Genomic DNA, 12,266 nt, shown 5'->3' on the forward strand with positions numbered 1-12,266 from the left:
CATGTGTGCGTGCCTGCGTGCGTGCGTGCGTGCGTGTGTGTGTGTGTGCATTTAAGCTCTACAAGAAGTACGGACCAGTATTCACCGTCCACCTTGGATCCAAAAAAGTGGTGATGCTGGCCGGACACAGGACGATCAAGGAGGCTCTGGTCAACAATGATGCATTTACTGACAAAGAAAATTTACCAATTATCAATGACCTGAAATTAGAACATGGTTAGGAACAACAAAATTCATACTATGTCATTTTATACTTAAATAAAAAATGTTTTATATGTTTTTATTTTATTTTATTGTATATTTAGTTTTCTTTTAAAAATATTTATTGTCTTGTGCTACTTGAAAACCATACTCCTCCACCAACAATATATTCAAAGGAAAAACCCTGTCATCTGCAGGAATTGTTTTTGCCAGTGGAGACTCATGGAAAGAGATGAGGCAGTTTGCATTGACTAACCTAAAACAATCTGGAATGGGAAAGAGAGAAAATGAAGAGAGAATTATAGAGGAGAGTCAATACCTGATTGATGTGTTGAGACAAAAAGACGGTAATAACGCATTGATACAAAGACAAAAATAAAAGTTCTGTTTATGACAAAACCCTGAATTAACAAGATTTGAATTAATTATATTGTATATTCAAATCTTATCTTATGATATAGCCAGAGTTTTTATATATGGGGTAATTTTTTCAAAACATAACAAACAAACTTTTTTTCAGGTAAGGCCTTTGACACCACCAAGCCAGTGAGCTACGCTGTCTCCAATATTATCTGCTCATTTGTCTATGGGAACCGATTTGATTATGATGACAAGAACTTCAGATCTGCGGTGGACCAAGCTAAAAAGAACACCCAACTCATGGGCTCCCCTTCATTACACGTATTGCAATGCTCTATATTGTAATAATCTGTACAATTATCTCTCTTGCATGTGTGTGTGTGTGTGTGTCTGCTCATCTCTTTTGCTGTCTGTTTAGATATAACTGACAAATATGTGAAATAAGTAGTAACTTAACTTGTGTGACATCATGTATGAAACTGCCAATCAGACTTCTTTACTTAATAATCACAGGGGTTGCATCAATTAACCACTTTAACCCCTGTGTAAAACTATTTGGAGAGAGTCCCATCCCACTTATTTTCTTCCTTACACTGTGATGGGAGAAATTTGTTATAGCATAACATAACCCTTATATTATAGTTACATATGTACATGATACGTTATTTATAGGTTTTGCCTCTGCCATCTGTTTATGTACCAGTCTAGAAAAACATTTCCTCACTTGCCAAGAGCTGTTTCCAGAAATGGAAAGTAACTCCAATGTTAACTCTTGCCTCTATTGCCTCTTTTCTTCTACTGAAGTTGTATTATAATTACAACAATGGCCAAAGCACTAGCCAAGGAAGTAGATTACTTCCTAGACTGAAGGGAAGCTTTTCAACTATGGGATGAACACCTCTTGGAGGGTACGTTAGAATTATCCTGACTTATCTGCTTCTATTTCCACTTAGAATACAAAACCTACAATTCACCTTGACTAGTTTTACCTGCTGAGACACAGCTGAAGCACAGCTGCAGAAGTCACAGAAATAGAAGCAAAACAAAAGGGTTACACTGCTGGACACAGCTCTTGGCAAGTAAAGGAATGACGGTTGATGTTGAACTCACAATGTTTCTTTTAGACTCGTAAGTAAACAGCAGTTAATTCTTATGTTGGCTATATAGCAATAGCAAAACTTACAAATACCTCTTTAAAGTAAGCAGATAGTGTGATTTGTTTTTTTTGTTTGTTTGTTTAACAGTTATACAACATCTTTCCAAGGCTGTTCAGATGGCTTGGAGCCCGAAAGCAACTGATGAAGGGTTCATTTGCAAATAGGAAAAAGATGAGAGAGTTGATCAAGGGTTTACAGGAGACCCTTAATCCACAAATGTGCAGAGGTTTCGTGGATTGTTTTCTCGTCCGCAAGACACAGCTTGAGGTATGAATTTAATTGTTTCCTGGAGTATGGGAAGAGAACTATTTGTACCGTGTTGGCCATTGATTTATTTGTCTCTTTTTAGATTTCTTCTTGTATTAAATCGGGGAACAACAGATGTAAACACTGCCTGAAATAAGCAAATCAGTTGTAGTTTTCTTTTAGGATACCAAGGCAGGTGTGAAAGGAGAGGAAAGATTGTACATACAGTTATTATCATTGACTATAAAGACTGACTCTCTAATAACTAACCTAAAAGGGCTATGAGATTAAAATATTACATACATCGTGTTACAGATTTGAAAGATTATGATGATGAGGAAATTGTTGAATGAACCAAGAGAGCGTGGAGCTGCTTTTTTTAGTGGCTCACACAACATTAACAGTGCTGTCTATGGTTGTTGAATATAAAACTACTTCTTTCAAAAGTAATTGTATCACTGACACTTATTTTCAATACTTGTAAGGCATCTGGGAATATGAATTCTCATTATTACGAAGACAACCTTTTGGTGTCTGTTGTCAACCTGTTTACTGCTGGCACTGACACTACATCATCTACTCTAAGATATGGCTTACTGCTCATGGCCAAGTACCCAGAAATACAAGGTAAGAACATGACACATGCTTAATGACTGAGGGCTATGTAATGGAGGGCTTACCATATGAAAGTCTTGTTTGAATAGGCTTGGTGTGACTCGATCTCTCACCCTTCATTAGGTTTAGGCCCGACAGTTCACAGTAAGGTAGCCATCCCCACAAATCTACACCAACCAACATTTTCAGTTCACTGCTTTAAGCTATAGCAGTGGCGTGCGGTGACTTTAACAAATAGGCAGGAGATCGGAGACCCCCCCCCTGACTGGCACATACCTTTTCATGACAGTAGTAGTAGCAAATCTCTCTTAAATTCAGGGGCTTTCCTTTCACATGATTTTGTGCTGCCTGTCTTGTGCTGGAAGTCTCTCTCCTTCATCTTGCTGCTCTGCCTGGACATCTTCATATTTCGCCTTCCTGGTTGAACAAGTGTCAGGATTATTCTTCTGAATTGACACTAAACATATCAAATGTGCAGTATGGAGGAAAAATATCTAAAAATCACTTCTATCAAAAATATTTACCATTAATTGACAATGACACACTCCAGCGACAATGCAGAACCCTGCATTTTCCACCCTCACTCTTGTTAATTTTTCTTGGCTCATAGTCTGGACTGTAGGAAGCACAAGGGAGAGGCGGGAACTTCGGTTTTGAGGAATTGTAGCTGTTGTTGTAGTTGTAGCATAAACAGGTTAGAGTGCACATATATCCTACTGTACGTTCACAGCTATACTGCTAACTGCTAACTAACTAGCTAACTCCCTGCTACAGTCGCCAGCCTCACAGCTCGATCTCTCTCTCTCTCTCTTTCACTCTCTCGCTCTCTCTCACTACAAACACAACCTACATACTGAGCTATTCCTGAAAGGAGCTGCACTACTTGTGTAACAATATTCTGTCTCAAACTTACTGCAGATCTTACACGGAGATCATATGTAAGTGTAACTACCCTCACTGCATTGTGATAATTTGCTATTATTACATAACAATTTGCTATTAACTCAACCAGTGCAATGTTGTGCAAAAGACACAGGGAGACAGCAGACAAATAGATATTTATGTCTATTTTTAACTTTAACTGGGCAAGCACTGCTTGCCTTGCTTGCCTTGATGGCAGGGCACTGAGATATAGAGTATATGCAGTGTGCAACTACTTTATTTTAAAATGTTAAAATATTTTCTTTGATCAAAGAAAAACCTAGCCTCACAGATTTATCCTTCTTTAATGAAGAAGAGGATACATATTTCACTGGTGTTTCACTGTAATCAGCCACCACTGTTGTCTCATTTAACAATTTTAATCAAACTTTATTTAACGTTCATCTCCCAGATCAGGTCCAGGTGGAGTTGGCCAGCGTGGTAGGAAGCCGTCAGGTCAGAGTAGAGGACAGAAAGAACCTGCCGTACACTGATGCTGTCATCCATGAAATACAGAGATTCGCAAATGTTACGCCTGTACTTGTACATTGTGCCTCCCGAGATGTCACCTTCCAGGGTTACTTCATCTAGAAGGTAGCTGTTAATAGATTCTCTCCATTTCTTTCTGATGGATTGCCATAAACTTTGGTGCACATTCATGTTCCTCAGTGGTTGAATTGTCACTTTTTTAATCTGGACTTTTCAGCTAGCGCTAATATCATGTCATTTTCAATGTATATTGTCAGTTGCATATGCTAGTGCTGATATACTGTATATATATGTATATATATTGTTTTCATTTTATTTTTCAAAGTTGCTTGGACAAACCAGTTGAACATGAACTAAAAATGTATTGACTGAATTTAAAAATGATATAAATTTAACGATGTCAATGTTAGGTATTGGTTTGATATGTTTTAAGTTATTCTGGAACAATGACAAACATTTTACAATAAAGTAAAATGTGCCACCATCCCCTACATATTTTAGGGGACTCCAGTGGCTATTCTCCTGTCATCTGCTCTTCAGGATGAAGATGAGTGGGAAAAGGCTTACACTTTTAACCCAGGCCATTTTCTGGATAAGGAAGGGAATTTTAGAAAGAGGGATGCTTTCCTACCATTCTCTACAGGTATCTATGAGTTTGTTTATTATCACCAAGAAATCTGACAAAAAAAATGTACTCAAAGATATGACACTTTATTTGTTTCAGGTTCAAGGTCTTGTATTGGAGAGGGTCTGGCCAAGATGGAGCTTTTCCTCTTCTTCACCTCTCTCCTCCAGCACTTTTGTTTCACTCCACCACCTGGAGTTACAGAGGATGAACTGGACCTGACAGCAGTTGTGGGATTCGCCCTCAGTCCTTCACCTCATGAGCTCTGTGCTATCAGCAGGTCTGACAAAGATTAACAATGTTGAACAACACTGCTATCTCCCACTGAGATGTTTGACAGTGATTGGTCACTAAAAAGGAAGCAGGAAATAAGATGAGCTGCATGTTTAGTAAGATTCAGCTGTAGACTGTCAATATGTTAATCTCACTGTTTAAGTTAAATACATAACTTTATCGCATTTAAATCAAAACTATGACAAGGTATCATGGAACATGTTTTAGTGGAAAACTTCTCCCGCACCACCATACACACTGAAATGGGAATGTGCATAACCAACTCTTTATTATTATTTTTTTCAATTAGCATAGAGGTATGAAAAGTAACAGTTCGTAATGCCAGTCCTAGTGATACAAAATAGGTTGATACAAAATAAACAAGAACGGTTTTCACAAAAAATGACAAAGTACCTGCACATAATTTATCATTTTATCTAAGATCACTGCCAAATCATGACATTTTTACCAAAGTCTTGTAATCCCTTTATGCTATTGCTGTTTGTATTGTCTTAAAATGTAATTTGGAAATAAATTAATTTAAAAAATGCTACAGCATATGTTAATTGTAAAAACACGAGTCTTAAATAAGTATACTATTGAGGCTCTAAAAAAAGAATATCCAAGCCCTTATAGTCCCAAAACACTGAAGTCCTCTATGGTGCTTCCACTTTGATAATATTAATCTGTTGATCCTGGTCAGAATTGGAGTTCATCAGCAGCTCAGAGGAAACACTGCAGTCCTGGAGAGTCCTCGCTGAACAGCTGCTTGGGAAATCAGATGATTTGCTCTCTGATATTCTGAAACTCTGAGAATGTGACTGGCTGTATGTAGAATTGTAGGATTGTGTGTAAGGTGGCATGAGTGTTTGATTGCTCTGCTGTGTGTATGCAGCTGCATATGGCTGTGTTTGAGGGGGAGTGTGAGTAAGTGGGAGGTTCTCAGCATTGCTACAGGGTGGAAACCCATTCATGCTTGTAGGGCTCAGTCCCGGCAGTTTAAAAGCCTCTACATTTTCTAAACTCTCTAAAGAGTTGTAGCTTGGTTGGGTTTGGCTGCACTGTGTGTATGTGCCTTGACTAAAGCTGAACGTGTCTTGGCTGAAGGAGGTAGATGCAGAAGGTGTTGTCAAAGCAGAGGGGGATGGAGTTTTGTTTTGCTGCTGTTGAGAACTGCTACAGTGTCCCAGTTTGGAGGCGAAGCTCTGTAGAGTGCTGAGGATCTGCTTCTGAATGTGTGTCTGCTGCGACTGCTCCCTCTCCAGGCGGCACTGCTGCTCCACCAGCATCTTCACTGCCAGGCCCAAGCTGCGCACCTCAGAACCCAGGGTGTAAATCTGCTCCTGCAGGCCACCTCTCCCTCCGGCGTCCTGGACTCCCAGCTGAGGGCTTGGGTTCCCCTCACTACGAGTAGCCGCCTGACCTCCAGGAGTCTGAAGGCGAATGACGGCACCCCCAGGAGCTGAGGCTGTTAAAGGAGCTGGTGGCCGATTAGGAAGACGAATGCCAACCCGAGGAGGAGGGTGAGGGGAACGGACAGACAGACCTGGTCTCTGTGTCAGAAAACGCCTGGGGGCACCGCCTCCTCCTGGCTGACCGTCCAAAACAGTCTGCACAACATTCAGAAGATGTCATGAAAGTTATAATGCAATTTTACATAAACACAAAACTTGGATTGAATGTTAAATTGATAAGGCTCCCATTGTTAGGTGAAGACATACACTATGGAAGACCTGTGCTGGAATACAACCTGGAACCAGCTACTGGTGTAAAAAGCAGTAAGACACATATAAATGTAACCCAATACTTAAGTATTGTGAGCTGGTCTAAAGAAGTGACATTCTATCTTTAATAAAGTGCTGCAACACACCTTAGTCAATCCTGAGATCAGTTATGACATTTAAGGTTTGCTCTTTTCTCACCTTTTCAGTGGTCAGATCATAAGTTTCAGGCTGCTGAGGCATTACACTTCTCAAATCAGAACCCTGGACACTTGGGTGATCTCTCCTCAACAACGACGCCATTTGATGGTATGACTGTTAAAAAACAATGTATGCAAGTTAAGACTGAAAAAACAATTTGATGCTTATAGTATTTGGCATAGCTTTTGTGCAACTGTTTACAATAATGACAAATATAACAATTAAGATTATGGCAGGAGGGAATGTAAGGTAGGTACCTTCACCCTGTGTGACAGCGCTTTATCCAAAAGTCTCTTCCGAGCTGCCAACATTGAATTGGTGGCTGGAGAAGGTGTGACTCTCCTCCTCATGAATGCTCCAGTACCTGTTAGTGCTGTTAGTGTGGAAGACACAGCGCCTGTCTCTGCACTTGTTACAGTGGATTGGGGACCTCTTTGTTGACTGTTTTGTGCAAGGGAGGTGACGCTAACAATCTGGATGTCATTTTCTTCCTTATCTCCCTCGTGTTGCTGTTCTGGCCTGCTGCCTCCACTGGTCTCCCCATACCCAGATGGCTTCACACTAGCCTCTGGATTTGTGGACGCTTGTTTGGCAAAGTCTGCAGCAGCTGTAAAGCCAGCATGGTGAGATGCCTCCCGTATTAGGTTTTGGAGATGAATGTTACTCCAGTTCTCTTGTATTGCCCCGCCTCGAGCTTGCACCTGTGCTGTTGTTTTGCTGCTTCCAGCCTCCACAGGTCTGACCCTCCCTGGCGGCCTCCCTTGGAACTCCCTCAGGAACAGGTAGATGGCTTGTGCAGACACCTTGATGTTCTCCAGCTCCAGCACAGCTTTGATCTTGCGGAAACTCAGACCAGCTTTCCGCAGCTCCACCACTTTGTGTTTGGCGGCATCATCCAGCCGGCCCATGGCCTCTCAAACCACAGCAGCTCTGTGAGTTAGGCTGTTAATCTCTAGAAGATGCATACAAAAAAAAATGCAACTGACACTTGTTGTATGCTTACTAATGATAGATAAAAAGATATGACTCATTTTCTTCTTGTATGTGGAAATACCAGCAATACATTGCTGGAATCATTAACCAAATTCTGCTTAGTTTCTTAAGAGACCCTTTTAAGGTTTTAACATTTTTTCCATGATACAAGGATGGATTTTATTTTATTTTTTATAGCGCCTAGTTTACATTTCCTGTCATCATTTGAGGCTTTTATGGTTGGGATGAGACAGGTATTATAATATAAGAATAAAATCTAGAGACCCACACATGAAAAAAAAAGATATCAACGACTTCTTGTTTTATCTGTCACAGCACATTTTACTTTATAAATCAGTAACAACGCGAGGTAGTTATTATAAATATATTTGGTGTAGAATAAAAACTAGTTTTAGATGTACGTCGATCAACCAGGAGTACCCAGCGTCTTTGAATAAATCCATATGTAAATATGCCATAAACTAACGTTAGTCTGTCATAGCTATAGATTACAGCACATTGGAAATTGCTGCAAATACTTTTCATTGTAATGGCAAGAATACATCGGTATTAAGTTCACCTATCATAAAGTCAGAGATGTTGCTGGCTAACGACAACAGCTAGCACTAGAACCATTAATAAAGTGAAGGGCTCACCTTGTCAAACCTCGTCGACAAGAGGGATGATAGATTATTGTTTCCTATTCAGTTAAATCAATTAACGTACCATGACGATACATTTCGTCTTTGCATAGCTACGATCTAATCATACGCACACAAACACGCATTTCTTTTTTTTTTTATCGACAACGAAAACAAACAAATGAGTTGTAAGTGGCGCTGAGGTTCATACGTAACATCCGCTTTGTCGTCATCACCAAGGGACTTTTTGTCAGGCCGCAAGTGTTCGAAGCGAAATCACCTCGTTTGAAAGAAATGTAAGTTTAGCCCTTTATTGGACCACTCTTAAGCTCGTTTCAATTGCATTATGAGGGTTATCACATACGAAAAAATGCGTCACGTTTTTTGACCGTGTATGCACTTCACAAAGAGAGCATTTACCGATAAACATTCGCCCCATTTAACGGCTTGTTTAGAATGAAAATCAATGGCGGCGCATTTCTGTTGTTGGCCGTAAAGTTAAGAGGGTTGAGATGTTTCAATGATAACAGCATTTACTCAGTATCGTTTCGTATTACGGTCTGTTTCCACCTTAAATATGAACTTTACACTTACACACAACAGTACTTGCATGGTTGACAGAAAATTGATGGCTGATCATTTTTTAATCGATTCATCTTTTCAGTCACTCATTAGCCAAAAATTCCGTTTATTGTTGGTTCTCAAAGTTTGAATTTGCTTGATAGGTATCACTGTAGTTTATATCTTTGGGTTTTGGAAAGTTTGTCAGACAAAATGGCAGTTTGAAGATATGTTTGTCACTGCTTTCTGATTTTACACACTGACCAAATAGTCAGAAAAGTTATAATCTTGTAAATGGTCTATGGTAACAGTACTTTGCCTCCGACTGTAGGGCACCATCACCCACAAAGCGGAAGGAGGAAGAAAAAACAAAAGATAGAGGCAAAGAAAAAAGTGGTACCAAGGATGGAGACAAGGAAAGAGGACGAGAGAAAGTAAGGAAACGCCGCAGTGCTTCCACTGGCAGCAGCAGCAGCAGGTTTGTTACACTAAATCACCTCTTTATTTTTTTTCATTTTAGAAACCTTATCATCCTTGATGTTATACATTTTGTCATAAAACATGTTTTTCTTTGTTTTTGAAAATGACCAGATCCAGATCTAGCTCTACCTCAAGCAGCAGCTCTGGTTCCAGCTCTGGGTCATCAAGTGGATCCAGCTCATCCGGTTCCAGTCGCTCTGGTTCCTCCAGCTCGCGTTCCTCTTCCTCTTCCAGCTCCTCGGGTTCCCCAAGCCCCAGCCGCCGACGCCATGACAACCGCCGCCGCTCACGCTCAGCGTAAATCACTTTTTCTAATGCATTGACATTTTTGCTTGTTTAAATCAGGATGAAGTTAATCTATGTTTTGTTTGTGATTCTATAGGTCCAAAACACAGAAGAGGGGAGATGATAAGGAACGAAGGAAAAGAAGTCCAAGCCCCAAACCAACTAAAGTTCACCTGGGGCGGCTGACCAGGAATGTCACCAAGGTCAGCAGTGAAATTTTACACATTTTATATCTGAGGAAAAATAAGAGTCCACAGCTGCTTTCAAGCTGCTAGTCTTGATTTGAAGGTTCACAGGTGTAATCATAATTTAATATAATGACACTACAACAGAAACACCATGCTAGGTAGAAAATAACATTTGGCATTGTAGAATCAGAATGATAAAATAAAAGTAGAATAATAAGATCGTTTTTGACATGTTGCCATTGTGATCCAATAAATGGATTTTGATGGCCACAGATAATCATGGATTTTGTTTCCACATTTCTCAAAAGTATACTCTGTGTGTTATTTGCACAGGACCACATCCAGGAGATCTTTTCCACTTATGGGAAAATAAAAATGGTTGAAATGCCAATGGACAGGCTCCACCCACACATGTCCAGAGGTTACGCTTACGTAGAGTTTGAGACTCCAGAGGAGGCCCAGAAGGCCCTCAAACACATGGATGGAGGTAGGCCCGAGTGTATGTTTCGGTGTCTCTGTCTCACAGGATTACTCTGGGCATTCGTGTTTATTAACTTTCTGTGACACCTTTATTAATAGGTCAGATTGACGGACAGGAAATTTCTGCATCTGCTGTGCTGACTCAGCGAGTCCGTCCTCCACCTCGCAGACCTTCTCCACCTCGCCGAATGCCCCCACCACCACCTATGTGGCGTCGCAGCCCACCGCGCATGAGGAGAAGGTCAGTCTTGCAACTTAATTTTCCCAAAATATATTTGACTTTGAATGACTTTCAGTCAGGGACAATGTCTATCTATACCTGATTTTTACTACTGTGGTGTGAACATATTTTTTACGATCTTTTGTTAAGACCTTTAAGTATGCTCAGTCTTTCTGCTTCCAAACCACAAGTGTTTTCATTTCATGTACTCGCAGGTCCCGCTCCCCAAGGAGACGGTCCCCAGCACGGCGCCGCTCTCGCTCCAGATCTCCTGGTCGCAGGCGTCACCGCTCTCGTTCCAGCTCCAACTCCTCCAGATAGATGGGTTTCCTGCCTCCGGATGCCAAGTGATCATTTAGGTTCTCTAACACCAGATCACCTGGAGGTCTGCTCTGACAGACCTTATGGACTCACCAGAAATAAAATCATCTGATTTGTAGCCAACATAAACATCTGCCTGCATGTAGGAAGTTCAAATGTTTTTTTTTTTGTTTGTTTTTGGCAAGTGTGAGTTTCTTTTTATATTTTGTGTTAATCCTACAACGCTGGGTCAGTTTTGTTGAGTTTAGGTTCTACTGAGATCTACAAATATTTCTTTTTAAGTGTATCTTCTTATACCATGTACTGAATTTTTAGACATTTTGACAAATAAATGTGCTGAAACATATCAGAGTTCAGTTTGTAAAAGTCATGTTGAGAATCTGAAGGGTCTTTGCTGTTAACCTTCTTGGCACAGTGCCTGCCTGATCTGTTTTCTTAACATAACCTTACACAATACTTGGATAACATGTTAATGTTCATTGTTTCTGCCATATGTTCAAATGAATATGTAGAGCCAAAAATAAACAGCAGTGTGCCCACAACTCAGCAACAACCCCTGGTACATTTACTCATTAGGCTTTTGATGTGCATTAATGTGTGTGCTTTTATAGAGAGTAACACTAGAGTGCTGCAGATTGCTGCCTCGCTGCAGCTCTAACAGCACATTCCTCATCCTAAGCCTCATTTACTGGGAATAGAAATAGATTCAGAGAAATGGTATAAATCATTATTTTTTGAAGAGCAGTAACTTCTAGGAACATGTTTTGGACAGGCAGGACTATATGAACATTTAGCACAAAATAAAAGGGAGCTGGAAAGCTATAATTACTGAAGATACATGGTTATAAATTCACTGAGGAAACATCGCTGATGTTCATACTGACAGGAGCACAACATAGAAAATAATAATCAAACCCTTTAAATAATAAGGATTGTTAGACTCAGCTGTGGTTATTTACACACAGACGTGTTCACCCCTGAGCCACACAGATACATCTTAGTTCTCCGAGGTCATGTCCTCTGTAATATTGATGAAAATCATTTTGACTCATTAGAGAGCTTCTTACGGTTTGTGTGGGCATGGTCTCCCTTACTCCCCTGTTGTCTTTGTTGCACCTGTTAGGACGGGGCAAATTCTGCCCTTCTAAATGGCTGCAGCCTAGTAACCTCGCTAACCTCACGTAAATGACAACATAGCCTCGCCCACCTTCAACCTGAGCACGGGGGCTAATCAACCACAGCTGAAAACACCTGTGTGAAATTTCTGTCTTTCTTTTTTGTTTAAGTGAATTGGATTACTGTTTCAGGT

The 12,266-nt window shown here is 40.4% G+C and overlaps 2 protein-coding genes and 1 pseudogene across 3 annotated transcripts in view; 2 read left to right on the forward strand and 1 right to left on the reverse strand.

Moving 5' to 3' along the window:
* The window catches only part of LOC111657728 (cytochrome P450 2K1-like), a 6,043-nt pseudogene extending 606 nt beyond the window's left edge, over window positions 1-5,437 (forward strand). Inside the window, exons 2-9 of the transcript XR_015437490.1 lie at window positions 57-216; window positions 399-548; window positions 722-882; window positions 1,806-1,985; window positions 2,450-2,591; window positions 3,913-4,094; window positions 4,491-4,632; window positions 4,714-5,437. The product of XR_015437490.1 is annotated as a cytochrome P450 2K1-like (transcript). The remainder of the gene's footprint in view (window positions 1-56; window positions 217-398; window positions 549-721; window positions 883-1,805; window positions 1,986-2,449; window positions 2,592-3,912; window positions 4,095-4,490; window positions 4,633-4,713) is intronic.
* LOC111657727 (uncharacterized) lies at window positions 5,158-8,632 on the reverse strand. The gene is made up of 4 exons (XM_023410024.2): window positions 8,438-8,632; window positions 7,067-7,761; window positions 6,810-6,923; window positions 5,158-6,497 (listed from the first exon to the last, which is right to left on the reverse strand). The coding sequence occupies exons 2-4, from the start codon at window positions 7,715-7,717 to the stop codon at window positions 5,544-5,546; spliced, it is 1,719 nt and encodes a 572-aa protein (XP_023265792.1). The 5' UTR covers window positions 7,718-7,761; window positions 8,438-8,632; the 3' UTR covers window positions 5,158-5,543.
* rnps1 (RNA binding protein S1, serine-rich domain) lies at window positions 8,632-11,499 on the forward strand. The gene is made up of 7 exons (XM_023410027.2): window positions 8,632-8,718; window positions 9,315-9,461; window positions 9,575-9,760; window positions 9,846-9,951; window positions 10,270-10,423; window positions 10,516-10,657; window positions 10,852-11,499. Coding segments are annotated over exons 1-7 (843 nt in total). The 5' UTR covers window positions 8,632-8,716; the 3' UTR covers window positions 10,958-11,499.
* The last annotated feature ends 767 nt before the right edge of the window (window positions 11,500-12,266 follow it).

The sequence above is a fragment of the Seriola lalandi genome, unplaced genomic scaffold (assembly GCF_002814215.2).
Source record: "Seriola lalandi dorsalis isolate HSWRI2012SDOR001 ecotype SW California unplaced genomic scaffold, Sedor1 jcf7180002054412, whole genome shotgun sequence".
Lineage (NCBI taxonomy): Eukaryota > Metazoa > Chordata > Actinopteri > Carangiformes > Carangidae > Seriola > Seriola lalandi.